This window comes from Symphalangus syndactylus, chromosome X, assembly GCF_028878055.3.
Source record: "Symphalangus syndactylus isolate Jambi chromosome X, NHGRI_mSymSyn1-v2.1_pri, whole genome shotgun sequence".
NCBI lineage: Eukaryota > Metazoa > Chordata > Mammalia > Primates > Hylobatidae > Symphalangus > Symphalangus syndactylus.
Window position 1 is genome coordinate 92,068,090 of NC_072447.2, and position 20,690 is coordinate 92,088,779.

The 20,690-nt window shown below is 35.5% G+C and overlaps 1 protein-coding gene across 1 annotated transcript in view; it reads left to right on the forward strand.

Moving 5' to 3' along the window:
- DACH2 (dachshund family transcription factor 2) overlaps positions 1-20,690 on the forward strand; it is a 688,870-nt gene that overhangs the window by 349,977 nt on the left and 318,203 nt on the right. The window contains exon 3 of the mRNA XM_055268433.1: positions 10,896-11,008. Within this exon, the coding sequence (XP_055124408.1) occupies positions 10,896-11,008 (113 nt within the window). The remainder of the gene's footprint in view (positions 1-10,895; positions 11,009-20,690) is intronic.

A 20,690-nucleotide genomic window follows, 5' to 3' on the forward strand; every position in this document is an offset into this window, starting at 1 on the left:
TCTAAAGTTAACTAATGTATTAACTAGTGGAATTTGATTTCATGCATATTTTTGTATAGAAGTCAGCTTTTAGTTACTTGGAATACATTGCGCTTTTTGCAACATTGTCTCGTTGTTAGGTAGGAACTATATATTCAAATTATCATTAGTAGTATCAAAGGGACTCTCACATGAAATGCAGATCCACAATGGTCATGGCCACTGTTGATTTCATTTCGCTTCAGAAAATTGCAAAACATTCCATGGTGAGTCAAAAGTACTCATAAGGGAATGTAAAAAAGCAGAATCTTAAATAAGCAAATGATATTGTTTTATTCTTTCTATGGTTAAACAAAAGATATGTTATAGGTATGGGGGGAAATATCACGCTTTTAGGGAAAGGTTGTCTTTTATAGAAAGGGTTTATTTATGTTGAGTCATTGGAAGCTAGAAGGAAATAGGAAAATAATCTTTGTCAGCTGTTGGATCTTGGTAGGTTTATTTACTTAAAATAGTGAGAGAAAAGGAGATTTTAACAAATTGAGCAACTGAAAGTGATACTTCTGTTGACTAGGAAAAGTTAAAAAAGGGGAAAATATAACTTCAGAGACATCCTTATAAAAACATGATCAAAGTGATCGTATAGTGCTACCACTATTATATCAGATGGCTATTCATTTAAATTGGAAAATTTTGCTCAAAAATGTTCACATGTTGGTTGTTTCTTTTTTCCTTTTGTACATTATTACATTATGAAGGATTTTAGAGAGAGGAGCTGCCAATTCCTCATAATTCTTTGAGTCAAATTATTTTGGTACCAAATAGCAGATGAAACTGAAGCATAGAGGTCGAGTTTCTCAGGGCCACAAACTGAATCAATGGCATAGGTAAATTCAAGCAGCGTTTTTGAGTCCACAGTTTATTTCTGGTTTGTTGTATTGTGCTACCTCCTGGAAACTATAATTTAGAAAGAAAAATTACTTTTTAGGTGTATTAGTCTGTATCCAGTTCCCTGGAATCAATTGTCTTAAGATTTACTTGTGATATTTGAATCTACCCAAATTTACCTGACTTCAAGTTCAAAGTGAGGGAGGGAAAAAAAATAGATCTTATTTATTTATTTATTTTAAAATTTCCGTAAAATACACAAAACATAAAATGTACCATCTTAACTATTTTTAAGTGTATAATTCATTTGTGTTAACAATATTCACGTTGTTGTACAACAGAACTCTGGAACTTTTTCTTCTTATGACATCTAATTGCTCATGAGCATGTCCACTGTCATGGCAACTTTAAAGATGTTCATGCTCATTTATTAAAGTCTAGCAATTTATCCATAATAATACCGTAATGAACAACAAAGAAAATTATGATTTACTTCTCTATTTCCCAGTCAACTGCTATAATCTATTCCGTCCTTGATGAAAATCGTCTTTATTAGTTTGAAAAAGGAAAGAGGTATGGGGCAAAGATTTTTGGGGAAGAGATGCCTCACAAATGTTTTCCTGTCAAAGTAAGGAATGGGGAAGGGAAAATAATGAGAAACAAATCTGCATATAAACATGAAAATATATTGCAGTTATATTAAGAAAAATTACAGTTGTGAAATTAAAATGCAAAGCTTGAACTCCTTAATCCTGCCTTAGAAGTAAGGACATCTCAAGGTGTAAATGAAGTGTGTGTTATAGATGTAGGAGATAGTTGGGAGTATTGGTAGTTCTAGTATTCAGGTGAGGAAAGTTTTGCAATATGTAAACTTCATGATGTATCCCTCTAGATTTTTTTTCCTTTGGCATTCAAAATGATTTCAGTGGAAAATGTAAATCTATTAGTAACTGCAAACATAACAACAATACTGTCTTATAATTATATATAACTTTTAAAAAACTGTGATAAAATACACATAACATAAAATGTTATCTTAGCTATTTTTAATTGTACAGCTTGGTAGTGTTAACTATATTCACATTGTTGTGCTGCAGACCACTGGAACTTTTTCATCTTGCAAAACTGAAATTCTATACCCATTGAACAACAACTCCCCGCCTTCCCCTCTTTTCAACCCTTGGCAACCACATTCTTACTTTTTGTTTCCATGAATTTGACTACTTTAGATACTTCATGTAAGTGAAATCATATGGTATTTGTCTTATTGTGACTTCACTATTTCACTTAGCATGATGTCCAAAAGTTTCATCTATGCTGTAGCATGTGTCAGGATTCCCTTCCTTTTTAAGTTGTTTAGCACTTTTAACCTTGAAACCAGTGTTCAGATATATTGACTACACGCATGTATCGGTTGGAGAAAATGCTATGGCATTATGCACAAACTGTGTGTTTTATTTATTTATCTTTCAATTTTCCATAGGACCAATCCTGCAACTTAATATAACTTAAAATATAAATTAAAACAGACAGATTAGAAAGTGAAAATACGAAGTATATTTTGAAGTTAATGAATTACCTGCATTTGACCTGAACTATAACATGGTTATAATGATCAAATTCATAGATTATTAAGTTTACATCTGTAATCCTAATGTGGTAAAAAAACTTCTAGAATAGTGATGTGATTTGCCTGAGGTCACACAGCTCAATATGGCAAAACTAGTATATTAGATTTCTGTTGCTATACAACCAATTGTGACGGACAGCAGCTGAAAATAACACCCATTTATTACCTTGCAGTTCTGTATGTTAAAGTCTGGATGGGCTTGACTGGGTTTTCTTCTAGAGTCTTACAAGGCTGAAATCAACGTGGTAGCCAGGCTGGGCCCATGTTGGAAGCTCTGCAGGGAATAACTGTCTCAAAAGCTCGTTGAAATTTTTGGCAGAATTTAATTCATTACGATTGTAGGGCTTATGTGGCTGTTTCCTTACTGGCTGTCAGTACAGGGCTGAGTTTGGCTTACTAAAGTCATTTGCATTCCTTGTTGTGGCCCCCTCCATCTTCAAACCAGTAGTGGTATGTTCTTTGTTTTTCTTTGCACTTTATTTTATTTATTATTTTTGAGACAGTATTTTGCTGTCTCACCCAGGCTGGAGTGCAGTGGCATGATCATAGCTCATTGCAACCTCAAACTCCTAGGCTCAAGTGATCCCTCTGCCTCAGCCTCCTGAGTAGCAAGGACTACAGATGCGTGACATGATGCTCAGCTAATGTTTTAATTTTTTTGTAGAGATGGCTGTCTTGCTATGTTGCGCAGGCTGGTCTCAAACTCCTAGCCTCAAGTGATCCCCCTTCCTTAGCCTCCCAAAGTGCTGGAATTATAGGCATGAACTACCACAGCTGGCTCCCCTCTCCACTTTTAAAGGGCTCACATGATTAGATTGGCTCACCTGGACAATCTCATTTTTCATTAACTCAGAGTCAACTGATTTGTTATTTTAATCATATTGGCAGAATTTCTCTTGCTGTGTAATGTAACGTAATCTTGGGCATGATAGCCTATGATATTCACAATTCTATTAAGTAGGGCTGGAAATCTTGTCATGGAGACAATTTTGGAATTCTACCCACTGCAACTGGGATTAGAACTCAGATTTCACTTTAAGTGCTTTCCACTGCACTACCTTGAATATCTACTATTGTTCGAGGTACTTTTATTTTAAGATTAGTTGCTAATATTTATCCACGAAGAGCAAAAGTTTAAAAGGAGTTTAAGTCAGCAAGGAAACTGGCTTCTGAGTTTATTGATTGAATGTGTGCTTCCAGACGGTATCACTATCCATAGAGACTAATGCAGGCAGGTTAATAGTGATCAGCTTTCTGATGGACTTGCTCAAGTTCCTAAGATATCCTAAATTGTAATATTAACACCATGCTGCTGCATTTTCTGATTGCCATTCAAACTTGAAATGCTAACTGTTGAGGTTATCATCAGATTATAGACTGACAATATTACAGGCTGATAATTATTGATGAGACTTCATTTATCAGGCATGGAAAACATTATTTTGGCTAGTTGCAATAGTATCCTTCTTGCTGGTATTAACATGTCCTTTGCAATAACCATTAAAGAAAGTCTGTTTGATGACACAAAGGAAAAGTCAGTGACCTTTCAAAAAAAAAAAAAAGACAGCGGCAGTTACAGCAAATTACACAGAAGCCTTCCCAAGGCAGTGGAGCTTAACAAAACATGGCCCCAGGAAACCTAATACCTTGAGATGTTTCCTCTGTGGTCAAATACTATGGTTAGCATGTAGTAAATTCACTAGTTTAGCTGGAGTGGAGGACTCATTTAAGTAGTAATTGGAGAAAAGGCAAGAAAGATATATTGGAGCAGGTTACCAGACTAAAGCATTTAGACTTTATTTTGTGTGCAGTCAGAAACATTGAAGGTTCTGGAGCAAAATATGACATAATGAGAAGGGTATTTCATCAAAATTCATTGCAGTTTATTTAGAATGGATTGGAACACAGTGAGGCAACCTGTTACAAATAACTAGGACATGAAGGGGTGAAGGCTTGAATTAGAGTGTCAGAAGTAAAAAGTGGAGAGAGGTGAAATATTGCAACACATATTATGATGGAGCAAAAATATTGAAGACTCTAAATGAAAGGAGAGGACAAGGAGAGAAGTTTATAGTTTTGGCAACTGAGAGCATTCCTATATTGCTGACAGAACAGGAGAAGGGTGAAAAGTGGGATTTGAGGGAAGAATATGCAGAATGTAAGGCACCAGTGGAATGTGTCCAAATGTGAATGTTAATTTCTTATCCATTCATCATAAGTTTTCCACAGTGATACTTTGTAAACTCAAGAATAACTTTGTTTTACAAACATTGTGTCTGACAGTGATATGATACACAATAGAAGGGGAAATATTTATTTAATTTGATTCACTGTAAGATTTACTAATGTGCAGCTGGGCGAAGTGACTCTCACCTGTTATCCCAGCATTTTGGGAGGCCGAGGCGGGCGGATCACTTGAGGCCAGGAGCTTGAGACCAGCCTGGCCAACATGGCAAAACCCCGTCTCTACTAAAAATACAAAAAATTAGTTGGGCGTGGTGGGGCGCGCCTATAGTCCCAGCTACTTGGGAGGCTGAGACACGAGAATCGCTTGAACCCGGGAGGAAGAGGTTGCAGTGGGCTGAGATTGCACCACTGCACTCCAGCCTGGGTGACAGAGTGAGACTCTGTGTCAAAAAAAAAAAAAAAAAAAAAAAAAAAAAAAAAAAAAAAAAAAGATTTACTAAGGTGCATTGATTCTAGTGATGTTAACAGGAATTACACAAGCAGAAAGAGAAAAGGTTGCTAATAATTCAAGTCATACACTGGCATTTAGGTTATAAAATCATTGTTAATTATACGAAGGTCTTTATTAGAATTTAGTGAATTTAGGACAAAAAGTTAACTTGTTTAAAGGTGCTAACACCAGATTTAGAGCACATTTCATTTAAACAGGGAACAGAGTCAAGTAAATGAAGTACAAAATAGCTTCACAGTTATACTTCCTATCAAGTGTGTAGTCAACCCATAAATTGTCTATGCCATCAGATTTCTTTTGTTTTTGAAGGAAAAGAAACAGAAATTCAGTATTAGAGAAAGAAGCATCACCATTTTAAAACATAACTATAAATAATTCAATTTATTATAATTATAAGATTAATACATAAACATGGGTCGTTCTACATGAGCCTTAACATTTTAATGCATGACCCATTGACAAGTGGAGGTTTTCCTTCATCCCCCTCAACAATCTTATGTTAATTTCCTTAACTTGCCTGGTACTAATGAAATGCTGGTGTTGATCCTCTTAGTATATCTACGCTTAAGTTTGGGATATGCGTATAAGATCTGAAAAGGGTAGAAAATGCTAATAGAATCTAAATGATCTTCTCTCTGGTGTGTTTTTTAATTCTTTGTATTGATCACTCCTGAAGACATGATGAACCATACTTTAAGTTCCCATGAACCAAGAGCTGATTGATGCCCAGTTTAACATAAGCACCATTTTATGAGAGTTACCATAGTGATCAGGTTCCAGTTATCAGCTTGAACAATTTAATATATGATTAATGTTAATTGCCCATTTTGCATGGATGACTTCTTCGTGGTTGCTGAATTGGTTGCTGCTGCCTTTGATCTAGTTGGAAATTCAATCCAGTGCAATAGTTAGGCAAGTGATCTGTTTTCCAGCACAGAAAAGATGGATTCAGGTTGCTGTGAGGTCAGAGTTTGTTTCTCTTCATAAACACTGGAAGGTCAGGTAGAGTTTAGCTACCATTGGCATCTTTGAAATGTTGTAATAAATGTCAGACCTAAGAGATTATTATTAATCCACACAGCAATTGGAAGTCTTACTGTTGTGGCAAAATAAAGAGATTCTTATTTAATATAACATGCACATTGAAACGCAGAGCAGCACTTTCATAGTCAGGTAAACAACGCCTTCAAAGCTAATGTCATTTTTGGTTTTCTGGCTTCTAACGTACGCTAAACAGTGACACATTCAGGTACCATCTCAAGGGATTTTAAATATCAGTGATAACTCTGAAAAGTAAATCCCAGGTCATTGGTAATGGCTTTCACTTCAGGAATTCAATTGCAGTGGTTTTTACAAGTTGCTGCTAATACCACTCTTAACTACCACTATATTTGCAGCAATTTTCACAGACTGTCCTGGGATGTTATAAGTGTTTCTTTAAGAAGTAGGAAGACAAGCTTTCATTGAAGGGATGACATAACCTGTGATTCCTTATTAAATCAAGGACTGCTCATATGATTTATATTAAATATCTTTAAGGCTTATGACGTCATTAATTAATTAACTGGATTTTTTCTTTGGAACAACAAAAATCACTCTTCTTACTCAGTTGCTCACTCCTTGATTCACAAATAGCTGATGACATGAAATAAAAATAAATTCAACAGTCAAATTTAGTAATCTTAATGAATGATGTATAAGCTACTTTGTCTATTGCTCGACTTGGAATAGATACATCACAGAATGTGTCCTATCTTATTGACACTAGAAGACCTGCTGAAATTCCCTCTTAGGGAATTGCCAACTCTACAAAGTTTGTAAACTTCAAGGTAATGCTCTGATGGTAATCCACTTCAACTGCAGAAATATGAAGTACTGTTAATATATATTTTAAGTTGGTTTGTTTTTCAATCTCAGGAAGCTGGGTGAGTATTTCATTTCTTCTAAAAAAGTTTACAAAATGAAGGGGAAATCATATGAGGATAAATTATGTTAATGGATGACCTGGGCCCAGAGAAATTATGATTATTTGGTGTAATTTCCCTTTAAATAACCTACAAATATTACACTTAATGTGAATTCTATAAAGCTGAATCTCTCCAAGATTTAGCTGAGGTATTTAATAAGTTTGACTATTTTATGGGGTTGTTTGCCGTGTACCATAACAACTTTCCTTTACAGTGTACATGAGTGCTATATTGGCAGAGCCATTTGGATGGGAACTTTGTAAAAAGGCCTGTTTTATTTTACAGACTACAAATAACCTTGTAATTAAACTGAAAACAAATAATTGCCAAGAAACAATTATCATTCAGTTAAAGAGTAATTACATGGTTGTTCGTGCCCTGTAAAATAAAGCATTACTAAGATCAGTAATACAATCAACATTTTAGGAGAAGCAGGATGCTACAATGATGGACCTTTCAACCTATGCTGATTAAATTGTCATCCAAATAACAGTTACCTAGTTAAACCACCACATGTTTATTTGTCTTGATTAATATGTGAATATCTGCCTGATGCTAATACAGCTCTTAAAGATAAGAAGTATGGCAAGATCATATATCAAGAAAGATCCTTCCCAACTTTTTACAGAGTCCTCCACAATCTTTCATCATGTTGTCAGGCTTGTGTTCTTTAAAATGACATGCAGGAATGTCTAGGAATGTCTTACTATGGAGAATCAGTAGGTCTAATAGAATAAAGCTATCTTATATTTGTATGTAGGTATATTGATTGTAAAGCACTTTCACAAACTTCATTCCAATTAATTTACTCTTGGGGCCCAAGTCTTTGTTCCAAAATTAAAAACAAAGAAATCTGAATGTGATATTTGATGACTGATAAATGTAAACAAGTTTGGAAGCAGGTATCTCACAAGCATACTCACTAAAGAGTCAATCAGAAATTTTAAATAACAGGGCAAACACACATCTCTATAACTAGACCACAAGCTCCTGAAAGGCAAAACTTGTAGGTTCTCACAATATATCAATGAAAAAAATCAAACCAAAATCTTTGCCCTCGTTGAGGTTACATTTTACCCTCTGTGTCACTGATACCTAGCATTATACTACGCACACGCTTAATGGGTACCTAGTGCATGTTTGTTTACTAGATGACTGAATAAACGATATCGTTACTGCATATGTGGCATATGTGTGACTGCAGGGGCCTTTATTCCTTAAGCAGATCTGGAAGCTTGTAGGGCTTCTAAGTGAATAAGACAATGGGATCTATCCATAGCCTTCTTTACCCTTGTACACAGTTAGATTTGAGTTGATCATGTTTTGAAGCTGCTATAGTTATTGTGAAGTTCAAGATTTAAAAACATAATTATGTTATGATTAAATGAAACTGGCACTCTGTTCTTGTGATCAAAGAGACCAGAGTAATTGAAGGAATATTTGGAAACGGTACAAACAGTGAAAGACTGTTTCCTATGTATATTAATTAATTGATTTAATTAACTTTTTGCTGTATCTTACTTTCTGCTAGAAACCATGAGAATTGCTTAGGATACAGTAACAAACAAAACCAGACAAGTATGCTACCTTCATGGAGCTTAGATTCCAGTTGGGGAGACTCACAATTAATCATACCGACAACATAAAATTAGGAACTGAGATAAAAGTTAGGATGGAGAATATGGTCCTCCTGGATTTTATAACATGTGGAATAGATAGTACCAAGCCATTTGTGAAATAAGCTGTGAAACCATTTTTTTTTTCAAGTCTTCACCTTTAAGGTAGAACTACTGAACTAAGAGGCCTCTAATTCTTCCCAAGCCTGGGTCAGATTGTTGGAAAAGTGTTGCTTCAGATAGTGAGAACTGACCAAGAAATTTGGAACAGAACTAGTTAAACCTTATGGCTTTCAAAGTGTACTGTTAACTGCTGGCAGTCATATGGCTCATCACGTGGAAGTAGAGGGAGCATCAGGCCACTTAGTTCTGGAGGCAGCCAGTCTGAAAGTGTTCATGAGAATGGAGATAGCACTGAGATGTTTACAGTGGAAAAATACAAAGAGTAATCCGGTGTGTTTAAATAAAGTTAGTAGGCTTGAGTTCTGACAAATAGAAGGACACAAAAAAGCATTTAGAAAGTATAGATTTGATGAAGTTTATTCAATAAAATAATGTGTCTTTCTCTGATGCCTGAATATACTCCAATGAACATTTTTCAGTGATATTGGGATCCTTTAGGACGTTCGAAGTACATAGGATATTTCTGCTTCCAGCATTCCTTAAAAGAGTCAGAAAGCCATAAAATAGGGCAAAGGCAAACACAATAAAACACTGAATTAAAGAAAATAAATTATGGCCCAGAATCAAGTAGAAAGAAGGAGAGGAGAGTCCATTTATAAAATTGAAACATCAAATGAGAAAAACAGAATCTTTTGTGCTAGATTGATATGTAATATTGATATACAATGGAAGAAAATAACACTAGCATAGTGTATGAAAAAAGAACTGGGTAATGATACCTCCATGTAAGGTTGCTAGAAGTTGTTTTTCATTTAAAAGCAGAGTTTGTCTTACATTGATGGAGCATTTTGCTACTGCAAAGTTGATAGAGTGAGGTTTAACTTAAATTTCTTTGTAAACCAAAAGTCATTTTGGGTTATGTTCTCTATCTGAACCTCATACATTTTTGCTGCTGAAGTTATTTAATATAGTATTTTGCAGTATTTTGTCAAAACTCATATCATTCAGCTTTGTAAAATGCATTTCTACTAAAAGGCAACAGCAATATCTTAGGCAACATTAGAAAGTAATAGTTGAAATATATTGGGTGACTTGAGAATAAGTTGATCCTAATGTTCTATGACTTACAAGTCTCTTCATGTAGTGACAGCTTTAAAATGATATTTTCAGTACCCTCACTCTATTACGGTACAAGATGGAGGCAACAGATACTGACTTTTTATTTCATTATTTTATGAATTAGCATTTGCAATTACAGTTTCTGAACTGCTCATGGGTGAAGAATGTACAAATGCAATGGATTAGGTTAATGTTATAAGTTTATCATCAACTCATTAGTTAAAAACACCAATCAATCTGAGAGAAAAGACAGCCTAGATTGCAAAGGTGGCAGGTTTTGTTAGTGTGGCCACTCCAAGAGAGTGAACTGCTTGTTATACAGCTTGGTTTAAAAACTACGTAGGAAAACAAAACCTACTGAGGGTGGTAACCCTTTGTTCCTCATGGGCTCCCGGCAGCTGTGGAAATGCTAATAAACATCGGCTTCTATTCTACATCTCTCAGCTCTTCACCATTCACCTCTGGCATGCTGGGCAGAGAATCACTTCACATTCTATATAATCTTAATTCCTTGAGTCACTATCTCAGATCTCAGAAGCATTTATTAATACTTCCGATCAAGTGTAGCTTTGAAAGCAGGGGTAACTTAGGGTTTCTCACACAACAGGTAAGCTGCATTGCAAAGTGCTGGCCTGTAAATGGAATCCAAACTAAAATTGATCCCTTATGGCGCTAATGTTTGCCATAACAATGGTGGGAAATTTAGCGGAAAGTAAAGAATTGGCCTCTTAGTAATCCACAAAAATAGTCTTTAATGTAAAATTCTATCACTTTTGGCAATTAAACAAGATTTAAAAGGTAAATATTGCAAGTGATGGTTTTCTCAAAAAAAGTACATTTTTAACCTTTATCTATATTTGTCTGTTTTTCAACAGTTCAAGACCTGGCAGGCCCCCTAAGCGTTCTTTGGGAGTGTTGCAGGAAAATGCTCGCCTTCTGCCCCATGCAGTCCCAGGCCTCTTATCACCAGGACTTATCACTCCGACAGGTAATAAAATCCATCTGATGATCAGCCATGTCTCTTCGTACTGCCCAGCATTTGAAATCAACCAATATTGATCTAACTGTCTTGTCCTTCAGAGCTTTGCAAGCTCTATTTAGAGGTTACATTATTGAATTTTTTAAGCGTTCGTGAAAACAAGTTTTTTTACTTGAGTGACAAATCAAATGGACGTGATTTTAAAAATTGTCATATCATTGCAGAAAATCCCTTTCAAGGCCTTATTGTTTGTATGTATGTATATGTTTCTGTGCTAGAGACAGGAATGGAGGCACTGGCCCAAACAGCATCATCTCGAAGCCTCCCGTAGGGTGCAGCACTCCTGTATACTTAGGTCTCAGTAATATTCTTTTAGTTTCCAGGGGTTCTGGGCATTCATGTATGTTGCCCAAGTTATTACTCTAGGTTAAAAAGTAGACCTAAAATGCATCCTTGGTATAGGAGCCTTATGATTAGAGAAGAAGAAGGTGCAGGTGGTCATTATCCTGAACGATGTCTTAGTTTTTCATTGAACACTGTGAATAACTGGTAAAATTCCAGTGTCATAAATTAGCATTGAACTTTGTTGAGTCCCTAAAAAAGTACCTGAGAGTACACAAAAACACTTAAAAATAAGCTTAATATTTCTATAATTGAATCTTTAAAAATCATTAAAGCTATTACATCATAGAAAATGAATTTAATAACAATGATATCTTTATATATAATGATACAAACATTTATAAAGCATCTGTTGTGTCCTGGGTAATTTCTAGGCATTGTAAAAATATATGAGTAGTGGTCCTTGCCACGCTAGAACTGGGGAGAGTGGAATGTAAATTAATAATTGCATTAAAGTATCATAGAGGCCAAAATACAAGCACATACAAGGTTCTATAATATCACATAAGTGGAAGCAGTTATATCAATTTTGGTAAGTTGGGTAATACTCCATAAGATGGAAACTTTGGAGCTGTATTTTGTAGGCTGAGCATTGGGCAGATGGAGAATCAGAGGAAGAGCATTCCAAGCAGATAGAAGAGTACAGATGGATGAGAAAAAGCCCAGTGTGTTATGGGGAGTAGCAGTTAAGTTGAAGAGACTGGAGCAGAGCTCTAAGCTAGAAGACTTGTAGGTGATGTGGTTGGAATTTCTAGGGAGGGAAAAGCCAGCTTGTGAAACCAGTTTTTGATTTACCATGTTAAGCAATTTAAGTTTTTCCCTTTAGACCAGTGGTTTCCAAAGTGTCTTTCAGGACTTTCCTTACTGGCTGACATAGAAGTGAGGAAGTACTTCCATGCTCCACACTTCTGCCTCAGTTAGAATTTTATATGTTCTCCTTCACATATGATTTTGTTTTGTTTTATTCTTAAGAAACTTCTATAGGTAAAAGGAGCCCTTGCTAAGGAACTGAGTAAATGATCGGAAAACAATTGCCTGGAGGGTAGATAGATAGCAATGAAGGTAATGAAATGAAGGAATATCCGTTGCTACTGTTCAAAGGAGAAATATTGAGGGCCTGAAGGCAAATCTAATAGAATGGAGAAAAGATTCTGAGTGATTCAGTAATTAGAGTTAATCACACTTGATAATTGATTAAATGTAGAGGCTAAGGTGGTGGTCTAGGATGATTCATGTCTAGCTTGGGTGATAGGCTGGATGATGGTATAATTAACTCAGGCAGAGAACTTGGGAAGACACTCAGGCTTTGAGGGGGAAGATAACGAATTTTCAACTTTAAATATTTATAAACAAATTCTGATATAAGAGAGTAGCCCTGTGCATATAAATGAAGATAGAAAGCATAACAACATCTGAAATATATCTCGGTATTCAATGAATGACCATCTATTTCTTGCCTCCTGAAATACATTCCTAGAGCCTAGAAAGAGTACCATGCAAATAATCAAATCTGTGTCCTGGTTTTGTGGGAATGTACAGATGAAAGAAAAAAGGATTTTAAAATTGCCTTGAAGCTAAATCATTTTGAGTAAACATTAGTAGGTTATTTGTTGAGGAAAAGCTCTAATATACATTAAGCTCTTTTTATGTACTAGCCATGGGTGCCAAGTGTTTTATATATACTTCGTTTAATCTTCATAGTAGCCTTATGGACAATGACTTCATTTTTAAGGTAAACAATCTATTGCTCCGTGAGTTTAAATTATTTGCTTAAGGTCACAAAGCAAGTGAGTGGCAGAACTGAGTTTCTTTTTTTAAATTTTATTTAGTTTAATTAATTTATTTTCGTTTGTACATATTGTTTCATCACCCAGGTATTAAGCTCATTACCCAATAGTAATGTTTTCTGCTCCTCTCCCTCTTCCTGTCCCTTCTCAAGTAGACCCCAGTATCTGTTGTTTCTTTCTTTGTGTTCATAAATTCTTATCATTTATCTCCCACTTATAAGTGAGAACATGAGGTATTTGGTTTTCTATTCCTGCATTAGTTTGCTAAGGATAATAGTCTTCAGCTCCATCCATGTTCCTACAAAAGACATGATCTCTTTTTTATGGCTGCATAGTATTCCATGGTGTATATATACCACATTTTCTTTTTTCAATCTGTTATTGATGGGCATTTAAGTTGATTCTGTGTCTTTGCTATCATGAATAGTGCTGCAATGAACATTCACTTGCATGTTTCTTTATCATAGCATGATATATTTTCCTCAGGGTATATATACCCAGTAATAGAATTTCAGGGTGGTGGTTCTGCTTTTAACTCTTTGAGGAATTACCATACTGCTTTTGACAATGGTTGAACTAATTTACACTTCCACCAACAATGTATAAGTGTTGCCTTTTCTCTGCAAACTCGTCAGCATGTTTTTTGACTTTTTAGTAATAGCCATTCTGATTGGTGAAAGATGGTATTTCACTGTGGTTTTGATTTACCACAAATTTAATGATCGCAAAATCTAATGATACCACAAAATGTAATGATCAGTGATATTTAGCTTTTCTTCATATGCTTGTTGGCTGCATGTATGTCTCCTTTTGGAAAGTGTCTGCTCGTGTCCTTTGCCCACTTTTTTTTTTTTTTTTTTTTTGAGATGGAGTCTTGCTCTGTTGCCCAGGCTGGAGTGCAGTGGCGTGATCTCGGCTTACTGCAACCTCTGCCTCCTGGGCTCACGCCATTCTCCTGCCTCAGCTTCCTGAGTAGCTGGGACTACAGGCGCCCACCACCACACCCGGCAAAATTTTTTTGTATTTTTAGTAGAGACGAGGTTTCACCATGTTAGCCAGGGTGGTCTCAATCTCCTGACCTCACGATCTGCCCACCTCAGCCTCCCAAAGTGCTGAGATTACAGTTGTGCGCCACCATGCCTGGCCCTTTGCCCGCTTTTTAATGGGGTTGTTTGTTTTTCTCTGGTAAATTTGTTAGTTTCTTATAGATGCTGGATACTAGACCTTTGTCAGATGCACAGTTTGCAAATATTTTTTTTTCCATTGTGTAGGTTGTCTGTTTACTCTGTTGATAGTGTCTTTTGCTGTGCATAAGCCCTTAAGTTTAATTAGATCCCACTTGTCAATTTTTGCTTTTGTTGTGATTGCTTTTGGTGTCTATGTCATGAAATCTTTGCCCATTCCTATGTCTAGGATGGTATTGCCTTGGTTGTCTTCCAGGGATTTTATAATTTTGGGTTTTACATTTAAGTCTTTAATCCATCTTGAGTTGATTTCTGTATATGGTGTAAGGAAGGGGTCCAGTTTGTCTTCTGCATATGGCTAGCAAATTATCCAAGTGCCATTTATTGAATAAGAAAGTTTTTTCCCATTCCTTATTTTTGTCTGCTTTGTTGAAGATCAGGTGGTCACAGATGCATAGCATTATTTCTGGGTGCTCCAAACTGTTGCATTGGTCTGTGTGCCTGTTTTTGTGTGAATACAATGCTGTTTTGGTCACTGTAGCCTTGTAGTGTAGTTTGAAGTTGGGTAACATGATGCCTCCAGCTTTGTTCTTTTTGCTTATGATTGCCTTGGCTATTTGGGCTCTTTTTTGGTTCCAGATAAATTTTAAAATAGGTTTTTCTAGTTCTGTGAAGAATGCCATTGGTAATCTGATAGGAATAGCATTGAATCTGTAAATTGCTTTGGGCAATATGGCCATTTTAATGATATTGATTATTCCCATCCATGAGCATGGGATATTTTTCAATTTGCTTATGTCTTCTCTGACTTCTTTGAGCAGTATTTTGTAATTCTCATTGTAGAGATTTTCATCTCCCTGGTTAGCTGTATTCCTAAGTGTTTTATTGACTTTATGACAATTGTGAATGGGATTGACTTTCTGATTTGGCTCTCAGTTTGGCTGTTATTGGTGTATAGGAATGCTAGTGAGTTTTGTATATTGGTTTTGTATCCTGCAACTTTGCTGAAGTTGTTTATCAGCTGGAGCAGCTTTGGGGCTGTGACAATGGGGTTTTCGAGATACAAAATCATGTCACCTGCAAACAGAGATATATCGACTTCCTTTCTTCCTAGTGGGATGCCCTCTGTTTCTTTCTCTTGCCTGATTGCTCTGGCTAGGAGTTCCAATAATACGTTGAATAGAAGTGTTCAGAAAGGGCATCCTTATCTTGTTACAGTTTTCAAGAGAAATGCTTTCAGCCTTTGCCCATTCAGTATAATGTTGGCTGTGGGTTTGTCAGAGATGGCTCTTATTATTTTAAGGTATGTTCCTTTAATACCAAGTTTATTGAGCGTTTTTAACATGAAGATGTGTTGAATTTTATCATAAACCAGTTCTGCATCTATTGAGATAATCATGTGGTTTTTGTCTTTAGTTCTGTTTATGTGATTAATCACATCTATTGATTTGAATATATTGAACCAACCTTACATCCCGAGGATGAAGCCTACTTGAGATAGTTTATATTTTTGATGTGCTTCTGAATTCAATTTGCAAGTGTTTTGTTCTGGATTTTTTCATCGATGTTCATGAAGGGCATTGGCCTGAAGTTTTCTTTTTTGTTGTGTCTCTTCCAGGCTTTAGTATCAAGATGATCATGGCCTCATAGAATGAGTTAGGGAGGAGTCCCTCCTCTTTAATTTTTTAGAATAGCTTCAGTAGGAATAATACCAGCTCTTCTTTATACATCTGGTAAAATTTAGCTATGAATCCAACAGATCCCAGGTTTGTTTTGGTTGGGAGGGTATTTATTATGGATTCAATTTCAGAGTGTGTTATTGGTCTGTTCAGAGAATCACTTTCTTCCTGGCTCAGTCTTTGGAGCGTATATATGTCCAGGAATTTATCCATCTCTTGTAGGTTTTTTAATTTTGTGTGTGTAGAGGTGTTTGTAGTAGTTTCTGATGGTTGTTTTTATTTCCGTGGTGTCAGTAATAACATTCCCTTCGTCATCTCTAATTGTGTTTATTTGTATCTTCTCTCTTTTTTCCTTATTAGCCTGGCTAGTGGCCTATATATTTTATTAAATTTTTCAAAAAAACTTCCTGGATTTGTTTATCTTTTGAATTTTTGTTGTCGTTGTTGTTTCTCAGTTACCTTGAGTCCAGCTCTGATTTTTTTTATTTCTTCTCTTCTGCTAGCCTTGGGCTTGATTTGTTCCTGCTTCTCTAATTATGTCAGTTGTGAAGTTAGGTCGTTAATTTGAGATCTTTCTAACTTTTTTATGTTTACATTTAGTGGTATGAATTTTCCTCTTAATAGTGCCTTAGCTTTGTCCCAGAGATTCTGGTATGTTGTGTCTTTGTTCTCTTTATTTTCAAATTACTTTTTGATTTCTGCCTTAATTTCATTATTTTCCCAAAAGTCATTCAGGAGCATGTTGCTTAATTCCCATGTAATTTTATGGTTTTGAATCATTTTCATCATCTTCACTTCTATTTTTATTGTGCTGTGGTCCAAGAGTGTGTTTTGTATGATTTTGGTTCTTTAAAAATTTGTTGAGGATTGTTTTATGTCCAATTATGTGGCTGATTTTAAAGTATGTGCCATGTGGTGGTGAGAATGTATATTCTGTTGTTTTTGGGTGGAGAGTTATGTAAAGTTCTGTCAGACCCAGTTGGTCCAATGTTGAATTAAGGTCTTGAATATCTTTGCTCATTTTCTGCCTCAATGATTTGCCTAATACTTTCATTGGAGGGTTGAAGTCTCTCACTATTATTATGTGGGAGTCTATGCCTCTTTGTAGGTCTCCAAGAACTTGTTTTATGAATCTAGGTGCTTCTGGGTTGAGTGCATATATATTTAGGATAGTCAGGTCTTCTTGCTGAATTGAACACTTTACCATTATGTAATGCCCCTTCTTAAAAATATTTCATTGGTTGGAAATCTGTTTTTTCTGAAATTAAGGTTGCAACTCCTGCTTTTTTTCTGTTTTCCATTTGCTTGGTAGATTTTTCTCCATCCCTTTATTTTTGAGCCTATGAGTGTCATTAATTGTGAGATGGGTCTCCTGAAGACAGCATGCCTTTAGGTCTTGCCTTTTTATCCATCTTGCCACTCTGTGCCTTTTAAGTGGGGCATTTAGCCCATTTACATTCACGGTTAGTATTGATATTTGTGGATTTTATCCTGTCATTGTGCTATTAGCTTGCTATTATGTTGGCTTGTTCGTGTGGTTGCTTTAGGGTGACAATGGTCTGTGTGTTTAAGTGTGTTTTTATATTAGCTGGCAGTGGTCTTCCCTCTCTTTGCTTAGTGCTCCTTTCAAGATCTTTTGTAAGACAGGTTTGGTGGTAAGGAATTCACTCAACATTTGTTAATCTGAAAAGGATCTTATTTCTCCTTCACTTAGGAAGCTACGTTTGGCTGGATATGAAATTCTTCGCTGAAGAATTTTTTCTTTAAGAATGTTGAATATAGGCTTCCAATTTCTTCTGGCTTATAGGGTTTCAGCTAAGAGGTCCACTGTTAGCCTGATATGGTTACTTTTGTAAGTGACCTGCCCTTTCTTTCTAGCTGCCTTTACCATTCTTACTTTCATTTTGACCTTGGAAAATCTGACGATTATATGTCTTGGGGATCATCTTGTATAGAATCTTGCATTTCCTGAATCTTGTATTTCCTGAATTTGACTGTTGACCTCTCTAGCAAGTTTGGGGAAGTCTTCATGGATGACATTCTGAAATATGCTTTTCAAGTTACTCATACTGTCATACTCCTTGGATTTAAGCTTTGTTTTACTTCCTGCCACTTCGCTTTACCATCAAGTGAGCCATTGAGACAAAACTCCTCAATTTTTAGTCTTTTGCTTGTGCCTAGAATGGGATTATAGAGCTAGACAAAACGTTGAGTGAGGAAAGACATGAGCACATTTGTTAAAGATGCAGACAGTTTAAAAAGTAATCAAGGGAAGGTGGAGGAATCTGCAGAGCTCTACATAAATTCCTTCCTTAGTTTACATGAATTTATTTTATATGCCTAACAATATCTTATTCACCTGCATTCAAATGCGTGGAGGAAAAGTTAAATTGTTGGTCTTTTTTCCTCAGCAGGTGCATGCAAAACATGCCAGTGAAAAGGGTTAGAAAAGGTTCAGGCATCATTCTTAGATTTATTTCAGAATAGTCCTTTAATTTATATAGCTTGACATGTAAATCATCAAGGATGCAGTATAATGTTAGGTGTGCCATATTGCTTTATTTGCATACTATAAAGATAAAGTTTTCTATTTTTATCCGATTTTATTTTCTTCTGTAATTTGTATTTTTGTTTTAGTTTAAAAGACATTTATTTTACTCTTGGTTATATTTTTCCTACATAAGGAAACCTGATTTATTTAAACTCCACTAGTTCAGAATTTGTGAGAGTTCAGACAGTGTATATGCCAAAGTCTCTGGTATTAGTAAGAATATCTTATTTAGCAAATTAAATGTATGAACAATAATTGTGTGTGTATGTGAATATGTGCACAAATGTAGTGTCGTTAAAATATTTTGGGGTTATTTAGGTGCCTAAAATCACTTTAGTAAGATCTGTTATACAAGTAATCAACATATTAATTAATACTAATTCATCTTTATTCACTAAGGTAAGTCCCTTAGGATCTATTCTTGATAATATTGTCAGATATTCATTTAGATATTATATCTATGTAACTATAGACATATATACTATTGAAATAGATTTAGGGCCATATATGCATTCATTCTTTCATTTAACATTTATTTATTGAACATCTGCTCTGTACCAAACAATATAAGAATACATTATAACACTAAAATAACATTTATTTTGTGATTTAGAGTTTTCCCAGATTCCACCTAGCCTTTCTCTAGATGTTCCAAAATAATGAAGTTAGACTGCTTGTTGCCTTTATATATTTGAACTACTGATATTCCCATCTTATGTATTTCTTTGTTTCCATCATATAATCAATAGCTTAATTCCCTAATTCATTCTTATATAAGTATCCCATTTTCTAGTATTTTCTGTAAAACATTTAGGGATACACAGGGAGAAAAGGAGAGGGAATATTATATACATCCTTCTCTGTATCTCTGCAGAAGTGCTAATATCTCTGGATCACACTGATGGGATGGATTTGTTGTTTGTGCCTTTGAATTTCCCAAAAGATGATGGCTTCCCTTTCCTCAGCTTATGAAGCATTTCTAATAGACAGATGTGAAATTTGGCCTGAGAAAGATTTAAACTGACAGCTTACAAGGAAGTAATAAAGTGTTTCAGATGAAAATTCTGTAGTGTTCATTCCTTAAAAGATTCTTAAGTTAGTTTGTTTATTCTAGCTATATCATGGCAAAATTGTTTTTTAAGAATGTCAGATGCCATTCACGTCTTCAGGTAACTAAGCCCATGAAGATTCAATTCAGCAATAGTACCTACAACACTCAACTCAGGATTAGCAAAACCAAAAGTAGAATTACAGCTGGTGTTGACAGTGTGAATTCAATCTCATAGTATAAGGCCAATTAACTTCATTGCATCATTGGTATCAATATCCCTCTCTTTTCATGATGCATTTCAAATTTTCACTCACTTAGATTGGATGCTAAGAAGTGGTCATAAAGAGATGTCCCAGGACATTCTCAGTTTAAAAAAAAATCAAGCCCTCATTCTAGAAAACAAACTAACCTTTTTGATAGTTTCCTTAAATCAAATAAATTTTTCCTTTTTTAGCAGTAAAAAATAGTTTAATTGACATAAAGACAATCACACAGGAGATGAAGTTATTACTCAAGTCAATCTCTAAAGGCTTGTAGGTTAGGGTTTTTTTGGACAAGTCTGTGGGCAGGGGACTGAAAAATGGGTGCTGCTGATTGGTTGAGGAATGAAATCATAGGGGTGTGGAAAACAGTTTTCATGTGCTGATCCTGTCTCTGGATGGGATCGCAGGACAAGTTGAATCCCGTCATGAATCTGGGTGGGGTCAGGCTGAAAAAAATCTCCAAAAACCAACCTTAGATTCTGCTATAGTGATGTTATCTACAGGAACAATTGGAGAAGTCACAAATCTTAAAACTTCAGGCCACATGTCTCCTGAGCAGTATTGGGTTAGAATAACTACACCTATATTTTATCAGAACTCAGGCCCCTCCCATAATCCCAATCTTGTTGCTTTACATTAATTTTACCAAGGCAGTTTTATCCCCAGAACAGGGAGTGGACTAGTGTGAAGGAGGAACTATTATCATCCTTGCTTCAAAGTTAAACTTTAAACTAAATTCCTCCAAAATTTACCTTGGCCTATGCCCAGGAATGA